The sequence below is a fragment of the Dendropsophus ebraccatus genome, chromosome 13, assembly GCF_027789765.1.
Source record: "Dendropsophus ebraccatus isolate aDenEbr1 chromosome 13, aDenEbr1.pat, whole genome shotgun sequence".
Classification (NCBI taxonomy): domain Eukaryota; kingdom Metazoa; phylum Chordata; class Amphibia; order Anura; family Hylidae; genus Dendropsophus; species Dendropsophus ebraccatus.
This window is the reverse complement of record NC_091466.1, coordinates 74656368-74675022: the sequence shown is the minus strand read 5'-3', so window position 1 is coordinate 74675022 and position 18655 is coordinate 74656368. Positions and strand designations below refer to the sequence as shown.

Below are 18655 nucleotides of genomic sequence, written 5' to 3'. Positions count from 1 at the left end.
TGAGAGTCTGACAACGCGGAGAGCGGGGGGAGGAGGACAGCGCTGCGTCTACAGGACAGGGGGGGGGGGGGGGGGGGGATTGTAGGGGGAAACAGTTTAAAGGGGTTATACATGGAGCCTGGAAGGGAAGCTGTGAGAACCGTGCAGGAATGTTAACAGGTGAGAATGTAGGACAGGTATCAGACACGTCCAGTCGGCTGAGCGCCGTGTGATGGAATGTTCCTTATAGACTGTCAATCCATGGAACCAAACGTACACCGGCAGTCTGTCACCATCACCATGCGGCTCACTACCATACCCGTACATCATCTGACTTTATTTGGAAAACTATGCTGGATTAACAAGCAGTTTCATGCACATTGTTATACCATACAGATCCACATTACTGTTCCCATAGAATTTCATACAGATCCACATTACTGTTCCCATAGAATTTCATACAGATCCACATTACTGTTTCTATAGAATTTCATACAGATCCACATTACTGTTTCTATAGAATTTCCTATTGATCCACATTACTGTTCCCATAGAATTTCATTCAGATCCACATTACTGTTCCCATAGAATTTCATTCAGATCCACATTACTGTTCCCATAGAATTTCATACAGATCCACATTACTGTTTCTATAGAATTTCCTATGGATCCACATTACTGTTTCTATAGAATTTCATACGGATCCACATTACTGTTCCCATAGAATTTCATACAGATCCACATTACTGTTCCCATAGAATTTCATACAGATCCACATTACTTTTTCTATAGAATTTCTTATGGATCCACAATACGGTACTCACAGAATTGCATATGGATCCACACTATAGTGGTGGATTTATTCATTTTTTTTTGTTACAAGATTTTAGTACCACTTTCCATTGCTTCTACAGATCAATATGGTGCCACACAGAGATATAACAGCTTATGGGTGTTGCTATCTGGATCTGAATGTACAGTACTCCATGGGGCACCGTACAGGCCTCACCTCACACAGCCCGGCCCTGTGCATGACCCATACATGCACATTTTATCCGGAGATCTCGGGACGGGCTGAAACTCTGTATACAAGACGGCAGCAGCACTGATGGTCCTAGCAATGGTCGCACTGCTATACAACACCCTGAGGCGGTGTTTGGACGTGGTATACGCTCAGACAGATAGTTCTATGTTTGTAGGCCATGGTATATGAGTCATCTTTTGCTTATCGCCTGTTTTTTTTTTTTTTTTTACAGCGGTGAAAGAAGAACACACAAGACTTTCCAGGGAGAAATGTCCTTTCATGGGAATATAACACAAAAAAAGAAAAAAAAACATACAAGCTAGATTTTGACAAAAAAAAAACAAACAACCAAAACACTACACATGCAGCAAGTATAGTATAGTAAATGTGATTTATTTATTTTTTATTAAACCAAAAAGGACACCTTAGCCCAGAGAAGGCCTAGAGTGTTGGCCACTAGGTGTCTCACCTCTCCGCAATCTGCTGTCCACTGTGTGTTGTCAGAAGAAATCTGTCTCTAGTAACAGAGCAGCACAAATCTAAGGGTGAGGACTCCCCCATTCCTCCCTGCTCTGTATGAGGGATGTACAGGGCTCAGTGCCTGAAAGCCAGGCAAGGAGTGGTGGGGGAGGGAGGAGGTGGGCATACTGCAGCTCAGCCCGGCCTCTACGCCTCTTGAGCTAAGGGGCAAAACTTCAGAAACATTTCACACCCATTGGTTGGTCCAAGTCTTGTCAAGATGCTGGGTTTTTATGGTAGGAAAAAATGGTAATGTGTAGGACTGGGTATAAGCACTGGTCATGTTAGTCATATACAGAGGGCTGGGGACAGTGCACAGCATGCAGTCTTTTCCTGATCCTTCCTGTCTACGTCCTGTCCGTTATTATTGCTGATGGCCCGGAAGTTTATCATTCTGTCTATTCTTACACCATCTTGGCCTGTCTGTCAAAGTTTTAGGCAGACCTCCTATTCTGGTGCATTTGTCCTCTTCTCCGATAAGACGATATGCACTAGAAGTCTGCCCAAAGTGCGCCATCAATGACAGGTGGTAAGACTGGAGGGACCAGGGAAGGACTATGTATAGCTCTGTCATTGTTCACACTAGAAGTAACACCAGTGTTACGTAGAGCGTGAGTAATCCTCACACCGCAGGTCACTGACTAAATGTGTGATCACAAGTTCAGAGAAAGAATATAGGTTTGTGCTCCAATTATAAAAGCATCTCGCACTACATGACGCACGGATTACTATAGACTTACAGCGCATCTGTCACTACGAGTATCACTGAGGCTTTATTCCACTAAAAAAAAACAAAAAAAAAAAAACACGAAGTGTCATAGGGGTTAACCTGACCGCAGAACCCTCCCAGCATTACAAAGAAGCTACAATGTTACAGATACAGCCTACCAGGAACTTGTTTACATCAGCTGTCTCATAAGGGGAGGGGAAGGAGGTGGAGACAGAGAAAAGCTCACACACAGATTTGTGTGTCTTCAGAAGAAAGAGGCAGGAGTTCAGAACTGGGGAAAGGAGAGTGAATAGATAATAACAAGTATGGAAGAAATTGTAAGTCTTGCCATGGGCAGCAACATATGAAAAGTTATGTTTGAGAGGAATACCCCTTTATTACTATAAAATTTAAGTAAATAAGTATATGGCCAAGTTCACCCTAGAAGCAGCCGCTCTTAAGAAGAAATTATTTGTCTTTAGGAGCATTTTTTTTTTTGTTCAGTAGATTTTGGATGCGGCTTTTGGTCTGTTGTATCTATGTACTGACTGTAGATTGTATCTATGTACTGACTGCAGACGGTGAGGAACCATTTCTATCCAGCATCCCCTGGCTTACGGCCAATCTGCCCCGCTATCCAGGGGTCACGGCCTCGCATTATACACTAATAGCACATTATACCAGATATAGCACTTAGCAGCCACTTATTTCATACTTTATGGACATGCGACATAATACACAAGTACTTTAAAGAGGGTTTCCTGCGATTTACAGGGGTTGTCATGAACGGCCACCATTGCTGAGTGAATCTATCCAACAAGGATTGGGGGACACATGCTAATGGATGGGTCCTTTAAGATTTGGCTTGAATACTAGAGGAAACAAGGGCTGTGGGAGTCTCCATCTAAGATAATGGACCATATTACAGCTTTAGTCCCATCTGTACAACAGGTTTAGGATAAAACATAATGGGGGAGATTTATCAAACATGGTGTAAAGTGAAACTGGCTCAGTCGCCCCTAGCAACCAATCAGATTCCTCCTTTCGTTCCTCACAGACTCTTTGGAAAATGAAAGGTGGAATCTGATTGGTTACTAGGGGCAACTGGGCCAGTTTCACTTTACACCATGTTTGATATATCTCCCTTTGTCTGTAAATGTAGGAAGTTCAAAAAAGAAGGTTTGGATCAAGGGGACATTCCAAATAACACTGTATGAGTCTCTAGGACTGACGCCTACGGTCTTCAGTCTTTCACACCTTTGTGACAGTACTAAAAGATGTCCCATCTGCCCAGTTTGTAGGCTTAGGGCCAGTTCACACTACAGGAAGAAAAAAAAAAAAAAAAAACAGAAATTCCAAGTGGAACCCCTGCCCGTTGACTCTGCTAAGAATCCCGCCTGCTATGGGATGCCTCATGCCCCACCACTCTCTGCGCCATTGACATGGCAGGCGCAGGTCAGGCCTGTTATACTAAGACGTGTGCGCTTCGTAGTGATTATGAAGGGGTAATCGGGAGTGGGGCCTAATTTAAGACCAGCGTACTAGTACGCCAGTCTTTATAAATGTATTCAAGTAGTATGGTGATGTCTTTGCAAGAAATTTAGGTGGTGCCCAGCTTCCTATAGGACCAGTCTTTACATACTTATAGCTAAAGCCTACTTTTTTGTATTGAACCTAGTAAGCATGCTGCAGCAAACACGCAACCTACTAACATCTGCTACACATGGAGCTATGTGCTGATACAGTCCACACAGATATAGTACTACTGGTCCACATGGAGCCATGTACTGATACAGTCCACACAGACATAGTACTACTGGTCTACATGGAGCTATGTACTGATATAGTCCACATTGAGCCATGCACCGATATAGTCCACACAGACATAGGACTACTGGTCCACATGGATCTATGTACTGACATTGTACTACTGGTACACATGGAGCTAGGTACTGATATAGTCCACAATGACATAGGACTACTGGTCCACATGGATCTATGTACTGACATTGTACTACTGGTACACATGGAGCCATGTACTGATATAGTCCATACTGACATAGTACTACTGGTACACATGGAGCCATGTACAGATATAGTCCATACTGACATAGTACTACTGGTACACATGGAGCTATGTACTTATACAGTCCACGCTGACATAGGACTAACTCTCTGTACAGAGCCTGGCATGCTGCAGCTTATACTCATATCAGTACATAGCTCCATGTGTACCAGTAGTCCTATGTCGGTGTGGACTATATAAGTACATATCTCCATGTGACCCAGATGTTAGTATAGTCCACACTGACATAGTCCACTACCTCTCTGTACTGAGCCTGGGATGCTACAGCTTACATCTGGCTCCCATGCAGAGCTTACACAGAGCTTATACTGACACAGTCCACACTGCTGAGAGAGTGTTCCTGCGAACCATCTAAGTAAACATTACACCCAGATCTCACATGTAATGCCTGAAGCTAAACGGCCTCCCTCGGTAAATAAATACTCTGCGCAGATGAGAGAAGAAGAAGGAAACTTTACAGCGGGAACCTTTCGCCTTTTCTACACTCCGTGCAGCTGTCTACCAGAGTCGGCTTTCAATAGCGCTGAAGTAAATATAGGGCTTGGTAACTCTGTCATTAAAAAAAAGACGACGCGAGAAAAACCACACGAAGGAAGAAGAGAGTCCTTGTACTGACCCGTACTTGGGAGGAGGACGGAAGAGAAGAGAGAAAATTATATAGACAGGTCCTGGCCTGAGGGGAACGCAGAACCCACAACACCTGGTGGAGGAATGCCAAGCCTCACAGCGACGCACTCCCGTATGTGAGAAAAAGAGCGATCGAAGACGACTCCAGAAAGAAGAAAAAAAAAACAAAAAAAAAAAAACACACTCAGCTTCTCACCATCTTTACAGCACAAAAATAGAGATGAGCGAATGTACAGTAAGATTCACCGAATGTAAGTCTCAAGAATTCGTCAAAAAGTTGCTCAACTTTCCAAGAGTTTCCCGAGGAAGTGTAGAACGAGGCTGAGGTCACCAGGGTCAATAGAAAATTAGACCTTGGCGTTGAGGTTTTACCGTCTGACCTTCATGCACTTGGTGGATGGAGCTGGACAATGACGGCATCCATCTCTCCGGACACAAGCGGTCACAGACTACTCCGGCTGGACTAAGGCCCTATTACACAGGTTGATTACCGTGCAAAAAAAATCGTTATATCGTTAGAATTAAAGCCATAATCTTTCGGTGTGTTTGCGGCAACAAACGACTAATGGAAATTCGTTTGTAGGTCGCTGATTGAGTCTTTTGAGCCGACCATAAAACCATTGCTAATTGTTCGTTGACCACACGTTCAAAGAGCATAGAGTGTACAAAGGATTAGAATAATCATAATTACAATTACAATTGCAATAGTAACTAACGACTATCGTTCCGTGTATTACGGTAAGGCTGCGTTTACACACACACAGAAAATTGACCGATGTATCTGACAGATTTTGAAGCCAAAGCCAGGAATTGATTTAAAAAGGAGAAATCTCAGCCTTTCCTTTATGACCTGTTCTCTGTTTATAGCCTGTTCCTGGCTTTGGCTTCAAAAATCTGTCACATAAATTTGTCAATTATCTCTGTTCGTAAATGCAGCCTACAAGACCCATTACACAAAACGATTATCGGCTGTATTTGGCCGATCATCGCTTTGTGTAATAGAAGACAACGATCACCCAGGACCCCCCCACACACTTCGTGTAATAGGGTCTTAAGAGTGTTGGAAGAAAACAGTGCTGAAAAGGGTACATAGCTGGAGCGGAAGGGGGTGAGTATATAGGAGCGGTAAAGGGCTTGTCATAACAGAAACACTGGGTGAGGGCTCCTGTGACTGGGAGGAGGAGTGCCGCTGCCTTGATAACTACAAGAAAAGCTGCTTTGATAACTTTGGAGGCGTCTAAAAGTGGCCACACCTTACAAAACCAGCCAAACCCCGGTGGGTTGGGCCAACAGTATCTTGTGTATGGGGGTCACCAGAGTCTGGAATGACAGGTGATGTTGGTGGAGAGAAGGGTCCGACGTGAAGGATTTTCAATGCACTACCCTATTGTTATTGGAGGAATAAGCTGCTGCCAGAACTATACAGAGGCAGCTTACCCCTCACCTCCCCATAGAGAACAAATATTACTGCATATAGGGAAGACGAATGTTCTACACTCAGTCTGACTATTATCGGAAATGTACGAGCACTCTATCGAGCTTACTATCAATTGTGAACAGTGTCCTCCCAACTCTATAGGAACAGATGTCAACACATCAAAAACCTTTGTCCTAGGGATGAGCCACCAGAGATGCCTGGCACAGTCTTAGGGTGTTATTACATGGGCCAATAGGGGCCCGATGATAACTGTAAACGAGCAGCAATCTGCTAGATCGGCACTCGTTTACTGGGCCTATGACACAGCCCGATAATCTTTAACAAGGGATGAATGGACATTGTTACTGATGTCCTTGCAGCCCTTGCTAAACTGGCATACATTACCTATCCATGGTCCAGGGCTCCTCTCTTAACTGACAAGCCGCTCAGCCAATTGCTGGCCGCAGTGGTCCCGGCCAGTGATTGGCTGAGCGGCCTGTCCGCTCAGACAAGCTGCTCTGAAGCTGCAGCACGCGGGACCAGGGGAGCAGCAGAGCGCAGGAGGAGCCCTGGACCATGGATAGGTAATGTATTTACTTTGCAAATTGTAAGCCGCTGGTCGCGCACCACTATTACATGTAGCGTTGCGTGGTCGGTGGCCAACAATTATAGGTCCAAACCTATATCAACGATCAGCCAATGACAACGATCAATGGCTAATCGTTGTGTTTATTACACGGAACGATAATTGGTGGGATAGGGCCAATTCGTGTAATGGGACCCTTACTCCATTCCACTTATTCGGCAAAACAGAGTGTGAAAAGGAGTGAGAGGAGAAGATGACACTGTCAGTGTGAGCATAGAGCAGTAGTTAGATAATGGACAGCTCCTCTGAGCTTTATGGGTGGTCAGAGTGAAGCCTTGATTTACCTCTAAGGCACAGTGTGGACCATCTTCAGCAGGCAGACTGATCCACCCTGCACAAGTACACAGCCCAAGTACTCTCCTGCACATATGCCATGCTTAGTCCAACCCCACCCCCCCACTTTGGGGTTTTGTCCTAATCTAGCTGTTACCAGAGACACAACAGAAGTGTAAAGTGGTCAAAGACCTAAACATTTAACATTAGCATTAAAGAAGGGGGTTCTCCAGGATTAGAAAAAGCACAGCTACTTTCTTGAAAAAGACAGCGCCACCACTGTCCTCAGGTTGGGTGTGGTACTACAATTAAGCTCCATTCTCTTGTAAAGGAGCTAAACTGGAAATGCCACACCCAAAACTAGGGACAAGATTCGTGCCATTTCAGGAAGAAAGCGGACGCATTTTTTGGCCAGAATAACCCCTTTATTGACAAATAAAAAGGATGATCACTGGATTACTAATAGATATCACCGGTTTTACCAATGGCCAATCCCCTGCCTCCCTCCCCTCCAACTACACACACACACATATAGTAAACCCTGGCACATGAGCAAAAAACATCAACTTACCCAGCTGGATATGCAACCAGGCCGGTCTTTGGATCACAGGAGAGACTCCTTCCAGCTGACACCGTGATACCCAGGACCTTCTCCAATGTCACCTGTCACAGAAAAATCAAAAGATGTCATCTCAGAAGACACTGACAGCTGTGCTACTAGTGGGAGAGAAGACGCTCGCGCTTCACAACAAAGAACCACTGTTCCCTGTTTACAACGTACAGGGGGGGGGGGGCATCTGTTCACAACGCAACAAACATGGACGAACTTTATTTTAGGAGTCAAAATTTTAACAAACTTTTTGTACTTTGCCTGAAAAGTTTAGTATGTAGTGACACACCTTGGGTTTTACACACACTAGCGGGCATGACACCACAATGCCACCGGAGAGGCACGCACACACTTCTGCATTTGGGATGGATAAAAGTTTTGCTTGTATGTTTGCTTGTTTTTTTACTCTGAGAACTTGAACAAGAGATCTGCATGAAACAAGAGTCACGCCAATGTGCCGGCGGGCGGATGTCAGGTTGACATCTTTGTGCATAAATGATGAACTTTAGAAAACACAATCCAAAAGGTTAAAAAGGAAAAAAAAAAAAAAACACACAATATCATAGACTTCACTAGTATGGACATGTCCAGCGCTCGGAGTAGAGATTCCCTTGAAATCAGATCATCTCACCTCCTGGACAAGTTCCAAACTACTACACCCCATGTTTTACTCTGGCGTGTAACTCATCATGGTGTCCGCCTCGGGCCAGATGTAGTCATGCGATTGATCAGTCACAGGGAAGAGCTCAATACTTGGACGGCAGCGTTCCCGCCTGAATTATACTATATAGGTTCTATATCCTCGGGCTAAAAACAACTTTACATATTGGGCGCGGAGGGGGGCGCATGGGTGACGCTGACCCTTATTCTAAATCCGACCATCCCAGCCACAAGAAATGTGACACACCACCAAGTGTTTGGCTGACAACAACTCTGCTGCATTCCGGACATAACACGAGAAAGTATCTTGTCCGAGTATCAGTGGGTGACAACCTTGTCCTGCTGAGCGGAGACTTTGGAGTCATTCATAAACAGTGAGTCCCTGGGTTTGCCTTATGTGCATTTGCCTCCTCACAGGATTTAGTAGAAATACCAGTGATAAAGACCGCCCACTGGACTCCTACACCCAGAATGAGCAGTTATTTCTATAACCACCATTGGGACCGCCCACTGGACTCCTAAACCCATAATGAGCAGTTACTTCTTTAAGCACTATCATTAGGACCGCCCAGTGGACTTGTGCCTTTGAACTCTGTGCTGCTCCAAGTGCCTGGAAAAGCTGGATCCAGTCCTGGAAACTTCTACCAGTCAGGACTGGATCCAGCTTTCCCAGGCACCTGGAGTGGAGCGCACAGAATTCAAAGTCAGCCGGCTCTGCTAATACTGTAAATTTGCTCATCCCTATTGTCAGTCACTGATTAGGACCCAGAATTAGCAGTTAGTATAAGTACCATCATACAGGAAATGACTGTCAGTGACCGATTAGGACCGCCTACCTGACTACTAAACCCAGAACGTACAGTTGGTTCTAGAAAACACCTCTCATAAAAACAGACGGCTGTCAGTTACTGAAAAGCACCGCCCACTCGACTAACAGTCCAAGAAGGTTTACCTGCTTAGCTTATTTTGTCTCCATTGAGCTGGGAGAATCGGGTGATCAAACTCCTCACTCCTTAAAGGGGTTGTTCGCCAAAAATCTATTTCTTTCAAATGAACTGGTGTCAGAAAGTGTCGGTCATTTCTAATTTACTTCTATTAAAAAAATCTCCGGTCTTCTAGTACTTATCAGCTGCTGTATGTCCTGCAGGAAGTGGTGTATTCTCTCCAGTGTGACACAGTGCTCTCGGCTGCCACCTCTGTCCATGTCAGGAACTGTCCAGAGCAGCAGCAAATCCCCATAGAAAACCTCTCCTGCTCTGGACAGTCCCTGACATGGACAGAGGTGGCAGCAGAGAGCACGGTGTCACACTGGAGAAAATACACCACTTTTCTGTATAAGGCTGAACCTTTAAACATTGATGTTACATGAAAATTCATGCACCAGGCATTACCAGTACAAATATATAGTGGAACACAGCTGGGAGAGAGCGGAGGGGATTCTGCTGGCTAAGACAGAGCCCTTGAGCTTACTCAGCTTTTTTTGGAAGAAAAATGAAAAATCAATGTGTTCTCCAGCTGTGCATGTTCTGTAAGACGGCTGCGGTGACGCTGATCTCCCCGCACAGGATTCTCAGAGGTCGCCCTCCCCTTCACGCTGAGAAGGTCACAGCCGCTTAATGCCTGTCCTTATTTATTTAGAGCCGACACGTAACACTCATATGCTGAGACAAACACAGGATAGATACGACAGACAGGATAGATACAACAGACACAGGATAGATACAACAGACACGAGGCCTTCCGTAATACTTTTCCTTCCTTTTGTGTCCCCTCCATGTTCTGCATGTGTGCATCAAAAAACAAACAGGTGTGAATCCAGCCAGTCCACAGGGGGGAGAGCAGGACAAGAATACAAAAAAAAAGACTACAAAACTGTTTCTAAACTGGACAACCCCCTAAAAATAAAAGATAATAAATATATATATATTTATTATAATATATATATATATATATATATATATATATATAAATTTTATGTATGTTTTCGGGGGTTGTCCAGTTTAGTAAACAGTTTCATGCCCCCTTTACTTAGTTTTATACATAGATAGAGAGAGTAATACTCACCTCTCCAAAATTCCTGCAGCTGCCACCCTGACGTCTCTCAGTCCCCGCCTCCTATAGAACCAAGAACTGTACCTGTAAGCCAATCACTGACCACAGTGGAGTCCTGACTACCTTGTGGGTACAACGCACACCTGGAACAAGGAAGCAGCAGTGATCTGGAGGGACTGTGAGCAACAGAACAGCTGCAAGGGAGCTGGGGAGGAGAGTATCACTTTTTTTTTTTAACCCAAGCCATATATATATATATATATATATATATATATATAAAAAAGTTCATCCCCTTTATGGGCCTCATAGAAACGAGACCTTATGTGGCAGAGAAAATTTAAAAAACACACACACAGTGTGAATCCAGCCTTATGTGCTTACAGTGTGCACTGGGGCAGTGTCTAATGTGACTAAACCCATGACAAAATATGTTTTGTATATACAGACAATTACGGACAAAAAAAAAGAAAAAAAGTGCAGCTCCCATCAGAGACATAACTTAGTGATGACTCTTTGTTATGCAGCAGCCAAGGTAACGCCAGGCTGCGGCAGCGGCAGATGCCCTCGGATGGGCACTAGAGTAGAGGCGTGGGATTGGTTGCATTACAATAATGCGGTCTGAATCTAGGTCATGCCAATTAGTGCTATGAGCGTTCTGGCCAATGTGTTTTATTGTTGAACACAGAGGGAAAAAAACAAACTAACTGAGAACGTAGGGAGAACGGTGGCGGCGATACATTATTAATCTGGATGTAAAATGTATGAAGAGCTGAAAAAGTATCCAGAGTATCCCCCAATGTACACGAAACGTGAGGAGCGCGTAGCCGGTGTTTATAAAAAAAAAAGTAAAAAAAAAAAAAATTATAAATCTATATATATATTATATATATATATTATATATATATATATATATATATATATATATATATATATATATATATATATATACACATACACACACTGTACATACACACAAGCAAATCCTGACTAATTACATTACAATTTTACAGCTGTACACGGGTAATATACTAAACTAGATCTGTAAAATTTTACAAGTTTGGGGCATCACAGCGGCGCCTATTACATAGCGGTAAAATTGTGGGATTACCTGTATGAGTGATGGTTTCTTTATGAGAACCCTCCGCCACAGTGACGCTATGTACATGTGAGGCCCTAATAACTCTATGTGTACATGCCGCTTCATGCCCCTCCATTATTCAGCTTCGGGAAACAAGTTTTACAGAGTTTGATTGCTCTGCATTGTGAAACCAGGGGTGCAAAAAAAAAAAATTAACACTTAGGGTGCAAACACACACACCGTATACGCAGCAGATTTGATGGTGCAGATTTGCTGCTGTGTTTAGTTATTTAGATCTAATCTGCTGCGTATCTGCTGCATATTTGCTGCGTATCGCAGCAGTAAATACGCTGCGTGTGTTTGTACCCTAAAACTAACACTGATAACGCATGATAGTATGGTCCCTACAACAACAACAACAACAAAAAAAAATGTCCCCGTTGTGTTCACATGGTACTCAGAGATAAGACGCAATCTAACCTGCCTAGAACTCCCTATTATGGCGAAGATGAATACATGTCTGTTACCTTCATCCTCGGTGCAATGAGACATTTGCTCCATGTTCCGTAAGACAATAAGGAGCCCTGCCCCGTCCCCACAGCACCGATCTGCCTCTTTCTCATGATAATCAATGGAGTGGGCCGGCCAGTGCTCCTAGCGGTTTTACCAGCACCGAAATGGTGTAGAGTATGAAGGTAAGTGACATATCCTCCTCCTCAGCACTAGGGAAATATCAGCAGAGTTCCCCTTTAAGCCATCCATTATAGAAACAGGTGGGGGAGTGAAGGTCTGACCTACGAGATAACATACGGCACTTACTTTTTGTGTAGTCGTCTTCTTCATTTTCCGATAGACCAAAACCTTAGGCTTCAGCCTATGAGGGTAGAGAGGAGCAAACATCAGACCCGCACGGTGGGGTCCGGGATTACAGGAAGACATGGCGAACGCTACGGCAATGTTGTCTCCCACCGCACCGATGGCTGGGGTTCTAGAACATGGACGGGTAAAAGGCATCCATGGAAACCAGTAACAACGACAACACATATAAACTGTACGCCACAGAGCCACACTACAGAAGAAAAAAGTAGGCCATGGGGTATTTCAAGGTATTGGTATTATGCGTCTAACTGGGCAATGTATGGCGTTACTATAGGGTAAGTACAGTTATCGATCCATAAAAGTAGGGACTCCTATAGAAAGCACATACTCCTAACACCCTGACCCCATGCTGTCTGACCGTCTGTAGTCAGTGCTTCTTCCTAGGGCCCAGGTTAATGGTTCTCACTACTAAGGGCCCTTTTACACGGAAAGATTATCTGACAGATTATCTGCCAAAGATTTGAAGCCAAAGCCAGGAATGGACTATAAACTGAGATCAGGTAATAAAGGAAAGCCTGAGATTTCTCCTCTTTTCAAATCCATTCCTGGTTTTGGCTTCAAATCTTTGTCAGATAATCTGTCAGATAAACTTTCAGTGTAAAAGGGCCCTAACTCACTGAACTATATCGCACCATATCCCTGATCACATAGGAATGAACCACCTGATAAAGGGCGATCCCTACCCCCGCCACCCATCTTAAGAGGCATCCTGTATTCATCAGGGGAGTTACTAATAGAGCAAACAGTGGAACAAACTCTAAAGTTTATATAGAAAAAATAAATAAATAAATAAATAAATAAAAAGAGAGAGGGCTTGTACAAGACAAATATACGCTCACACTATAGATTGTGTATGGTTAAACAGAAGGCATAGTAGACTAGATGGGTGATGGCGGTCAATAGCATTCATCCAAGGCATCCGTTTAACGGTTATGCCCTGAAAGCTTGTGATGAAGCTCACGGCCTAGCTGTTTAACTGAAGCCCGCGGGGGCAGAGGCAGGCCACAGGAGAGGAGGCCCCCCGCAGAGGCAGGCCACAGGAGAGGAGGCCCCCCGCAGAGGCAGGCCACAGGAGAGGAGGCCCCCTGCAGGGGCAGAGGCAGGCCACAGGAGAGGAGGCCCCCTGCAGGGGCAGAGGCAGGCCACAGGAGAGGAGGCCCCCTGCAGGGGCAGAGGCAGGCCACAGGAACAAGACTCCTTGCAGGAACCTATCAGTTCTTCTGGCATCCTGATGCCTATACCCAGTCCTACCATTAGGCTCCTTCCAAAATAATTTATTAGACGCAATTTAGACGGCAGAAAGTGATCACACGGACCAGCGGACATCCCCATTATGAACCTCGATCGATCAGACCTTCACAAGGTTCATATTTTATAGTCACAAAAGAAATGAGATGAGATTGGTCGGATTATAGAGGAAGGAATAAGCCATGCTGAAGGAGTGCACCGCTCTCTGACATCTACATCACTCATTGTTCCATCACTACAACGGACCGGATGATAGATTACAGCTGGAAAGGGTAAAACCTTTACTGGGAAAAGGTGCGAGGATGAAGAATTTATAGGGCCGGCATGACTTCAGCTAGCCCGCTGTATAGTATACCGTAACAACACATCTTCTTGCTTCACATTGGGGTTGAGGACTGAGTTATAAGGACTCGTTCTTCCAACACAGAACTTCAACACATGCATGCTCAGTCTACCTGAGAGTGCAGCTTTATGGAAGGAGACATAAGAGGTCACAGAGCTGAACAAGTGCCTGATCATCAGCTATCTAAGGCCAGCTGAGGGCTTTGTTCCTTTTCTGCTCCATATTATGTGCCAAAATGAGCATTAAAAGGTAATCGGTCAGCTCTATCTCATGTTCTGAGCACAAGTGTCAAAGAGGCTGAGCTGAGCTGCAGCATGCATGCCTAATCCCTACTCCACCAATCATTGATTGAGGTACTGGGCTAGTCTTCAAGCTCTGAGCCATGCAACTAGACAAAGCAGAGTGGGGGAAGGAAAATGCATGCATGCTGCAGCTCAGCACAGCCTTTGACACCTGAGTTGTATGAATGATATAGATCCGACAGGTCCTTGTCAAATAAATGCTGCTGCTGCTACTGCTACTGCTACTACTACTAATAATAATAATTAATAATAAATAAAAAAAAAAAATGTACACACACACACACACACACACACACACACGACAGTAGCCAGAAGGATGCTCTTTACACCTCTGACTGGTGAATGGAGGTGTATGTACAGAGCTCTCCAGTGCAGCATGCAAACATCAGTATAAAGGACCAATATACAAGAGAGAATGACAGGCACAAACAGGCAAGAAGGGAAGCAATAACATAAAAGACACAAGAAACATTTAATTTTACTGATACAGCAACCACATGTACATAGTAATATAGTAGCGGTGCCAGCATATCTTATTCACTAGTCACTCATCGGGGTGGATGCTATGTAGTGATGCCAAATGTAAAGCGAGTCAGGACATATCACAGGCACTCCCTACAGGGTCAAAAGGTTGGCGAGCTCCTGTCCCTGCACACACAGTGTTTCTACCATAGACCTTCCTCATGTGTGCAGATGGATCAGCTCACCTTCCTGCCCCTGCATAGTTTCTAATGCATGTGCTACAATCAATGCAATGTACTTTTTTTATAATATTTTACCACTTTATTGACTTAATCAGTCAGGAGACGCAACCCGGGGAAATAGACAATATAGACATACCTATAGAAGACCATAGTATGGAGGGTAATTATTATTATTATTATTATTATTATTATTATTATTATTATTATTATTATTATTATTATGGGAGTGTTATCTGACAACCGACAGGATAGTTCACATCACTAACTCACCATGTACGCCTGCAGTCACATACATTGGAGAAGGAACACCCTACATGTTTCACCACTTAGTGCCGTGTCTTCAGGGGGCAAGTGTGCAAAAGAGGACCTGCAATTACTAGACCATGCCACACTATGCCACTACTACTTTTGAAAAAAAAAAAAAAAAACTGAAGGTAGCATTCTATCTAAATTTGATTGCTGCTCATAACTTAATTTCTGTTATATATATCACTATAGCCAGAGCTATTCACAACCTATCAAAACACAGGATCCGTACTATACGGTTACAGTAAAATCTCCATATTCTTCTTTTTTTATTCTTTGTTCTGTATTTGTTAACAGATAACATTTCTGCAAACGTCGGCTATTATTTTGCTGTGCAACAATCTGATAGAAACAAAAAAGGAACTTGTATCCCATGGGAATGCATTGTTCTGGACAGGAAGGGTACTGCATATCGCACTAGTCTGTGAACCATGCCCCCGGACTGGCACCATAATGCCCGCTGCCTGCAACAATCAAGCATTGAGGATTCTAGATACTATGTGCAACACCCTCATCTGCTCACCTGATTTAGCAACCCCCTCCACCACAACAGAGAGAACAGGAATGAGTTATGTACGGATACAGCACCGTCCACAATGTGACAATCATCAATCACAGAGATCAATGTAGACAGGAGGGTCCGATTTATAGGAAGTCAATAAAAGGGGCTGCGTCGTTCTGTACTGGTATAGCTGTTCATGTCGTACATGAGGCCACCAGGGTGTCTCGCTCTATGGCACCTACAGGCCGAGAGAAAAGGGTCCTACGGGTAATACATGCGCACTCCGAGCTGTCAGCTCAACAGCTATTCTCAAATAACCTCCCCATACACGTGCACACTCTGTTCAGCCAAGCGTGCATGTCCTCACATGGGCCGGCAGAGAGACACCTCCTATAGAGGCCCATTCCTATAGAAATGCCTGGATGAAATGTTGAAATTTACATGCTTGGTTGTGACCCTGTTCACACCCGCGTCAGGGAACCGCTAGGAGTCTCAATGCCCAATCCATCGATTGCTGAACAAACGCAGCAAATTATGTCCAGATCAGCAGCAAATAGAAAACCTCTCCTGCTCTGGACAGTTCCTGACATGGACAGAGGTGGCAGCAGAGAGCACTGTGTCAGAATGAAGAGAAAACTAACACTTCCTGCAGGACATACAGCAGCTGATAAGTACTGAAAGACTGGAGATTTATTATTTTTTTTTTTTTTTAAAGAATTACAAATCTCTGGCACCAGTTGATTTGAATGAAAACATGTTTTGGTGAACAATCCCAAAGGTCAAAAGGGCATGTTAGGAGGTGGATGGTAGCCATAGATGGGCTCTGGCTTCTTCACGTGTATAAGGACGTTTTTTGCCATTCTGTGTATCAGCATTTTACGTCTCAGCCCTGGACAATAAGCAGTTTGCCTGCATGTTCTTCTCTTGAAGGACAATCTTCACTGTTCGGCTTTAGTTTCTTATAGTAGAATTTTGCAGACCCCTCCATTGCAGCTGCGGCCCTGAACATAAGAGCGCAAACACAAAATGGTGTATTTGTCCAGGACCCCATAGGACGGCAGGAGGACAAGCACCGGGGGACGGTAACGCTCTGTAAGAACAGCAGCTGAGGTTTACATTTTGGCAGTTAATTCTGCTGTTGCATCAATGGGGGGGGGGGCAAATATATAATATCATTTAGTGCGGCCGCCCAACACTGCTGACCGAGGCTCTATCCCCGTCACGCTACAAATAGGTTATCCACAGATAATAAAATGTCTGCAGAAGAGGATGAAGGGCGGCCGCAGCTGGCATACGGGGTTAGCGTCACCAAAACTAATGGGCACCTATATTAATGAACACTACAGACATAGGCTGCAATACCAAACATAGCCCATGGACAGGGGGGGGCGCTATTTATGGAAAAGAGGGGAAGTGTATTCTACAAAAAAAATGACTTTTGAAGTGGAAACCCACCCAAACCCTATTAAGATGTACTCCAGAGCTGCCAGTCAAGATGGCTAACCATAGCGCTGGGTCTTAACATTCCCTGGATGCATACACTGCACATGGGCCCCTGAATCACACCACAAAGCTGCCAATATAAGTAAATAGGGTTGTTTTGTGACCCACGCCTGTCAGGTCCAGGCTACTGCTATTTACAGGTCACAAATGAACCCAATTCACTGTGACGTAGCATGGGTCAAAGATGGAAGAAGCTCTCAAATAAGCGCTTCTCTTTGTAAGAAACAAACACTCTATAGTAAGTCTATGGAGCCCATCTTCTGCAGGGAGAGAAGCCCAGACACGGACTGATCTCCCAGTCTACATTACAGGGGTCTAACTTGTGAAACTACAATTCCCATCATGCCTGGACAGTCAAAGCTAAAGCTCTGGCTGTCCAGGCATCGTGGGAACTGTAGTTTCACAACAGCTGGAGGGCAGCAAATTTATAGTCTAAACCAGGGATGGGGAACCTTCGGCCCTCTAGCTGCTGCAAAACTACAATTCCCATCATGCCTGGACAGCCAAAGCGAAGCTTAGGCTGTCCAGGCATGATGGGAATTGTAGTTTTGCAACAGCTGGAGGGCCGAAGGTTCCCCATCCCTGGTCTAAACTAACCTTGTGCAGTAAGGCAGTAGCAACCAATCAGATTCCGGCTTTCATTTTTCAGAAGCAGTTTCAAAAATGAAAGCTGGAATATGATTGGTTGCTATGGGCAACTGCCCCAATGCACAAGGTTTGATAAATCCTAAGGGCCCATTTATTGTGGGGATACTAAAGGCAGATTCCAAAAACTTTACTGGAAAGAAGAGAGAACAAAGCCAAAACGTACTGGCAGAAAGCCTGACTAATGTGATAAGTGTGCAGAGCGCCATGTAGCGGCCTAGGCCTCCTTTACTATATGAAATAAAAGGGCGTGATGCCATCTCACTGGGAGGCGGCCGAATCCTCCGCCTTCTCCACATAATCCAGAAAGCTCATTTCCACACTCTGTAATTCTCTTTGTATTGTCCCATTAAGGCCTAAAAACAATGGCGCGGCAACCCCAGCCAGCGCCGCAAAAACCTTCCCGTTACCATAGCAACAAAGCCTGACAAAAGATACGGGACGGCTGCTTACATACTGTAATTATACACAAGTGCGACACCCCCCCCAAAGACTTTTGGTTAGATTGATATGTACGAGACAAACGCTATAGAAAGGGTGAGA

The 18655-nt window shown here is 44.5% G+C and overlaps 1 protein-coding gene across 8 annotated transcripts in view; it reads right to left on the bottom strand.

Moving 5' to 3' along the window:
* MAPKBP1 (mitogen-activated protein kinase binding protein 1) overlaps positions 1-18655 on the bottom strand; it is a 96220-nt gene that overhangs the window by 51445 nt on the left and 26120 nt on the right. For 4 of the 8 annotated variants that reach the window (XM_069950975.1, XM_069950980.1, XM_069950977.1 and 1 more), the window contains one exon: positions 7852-7943. In XM_069950975.1, coding sequence (XP_069807076.1) covers positions 7852-7943 — 92 coding nt within the window. Of the gene's footprint in view, positions 1-7851; positions 7944-12499; positions 12669-13398; positions 13760-18655 lie in introns of those variants that run through there. The other 4 variants (XM_069950972.1, XM_069950973.1, XM_069950978.1 and 1 more) reach the window with 2 other exon arrangements.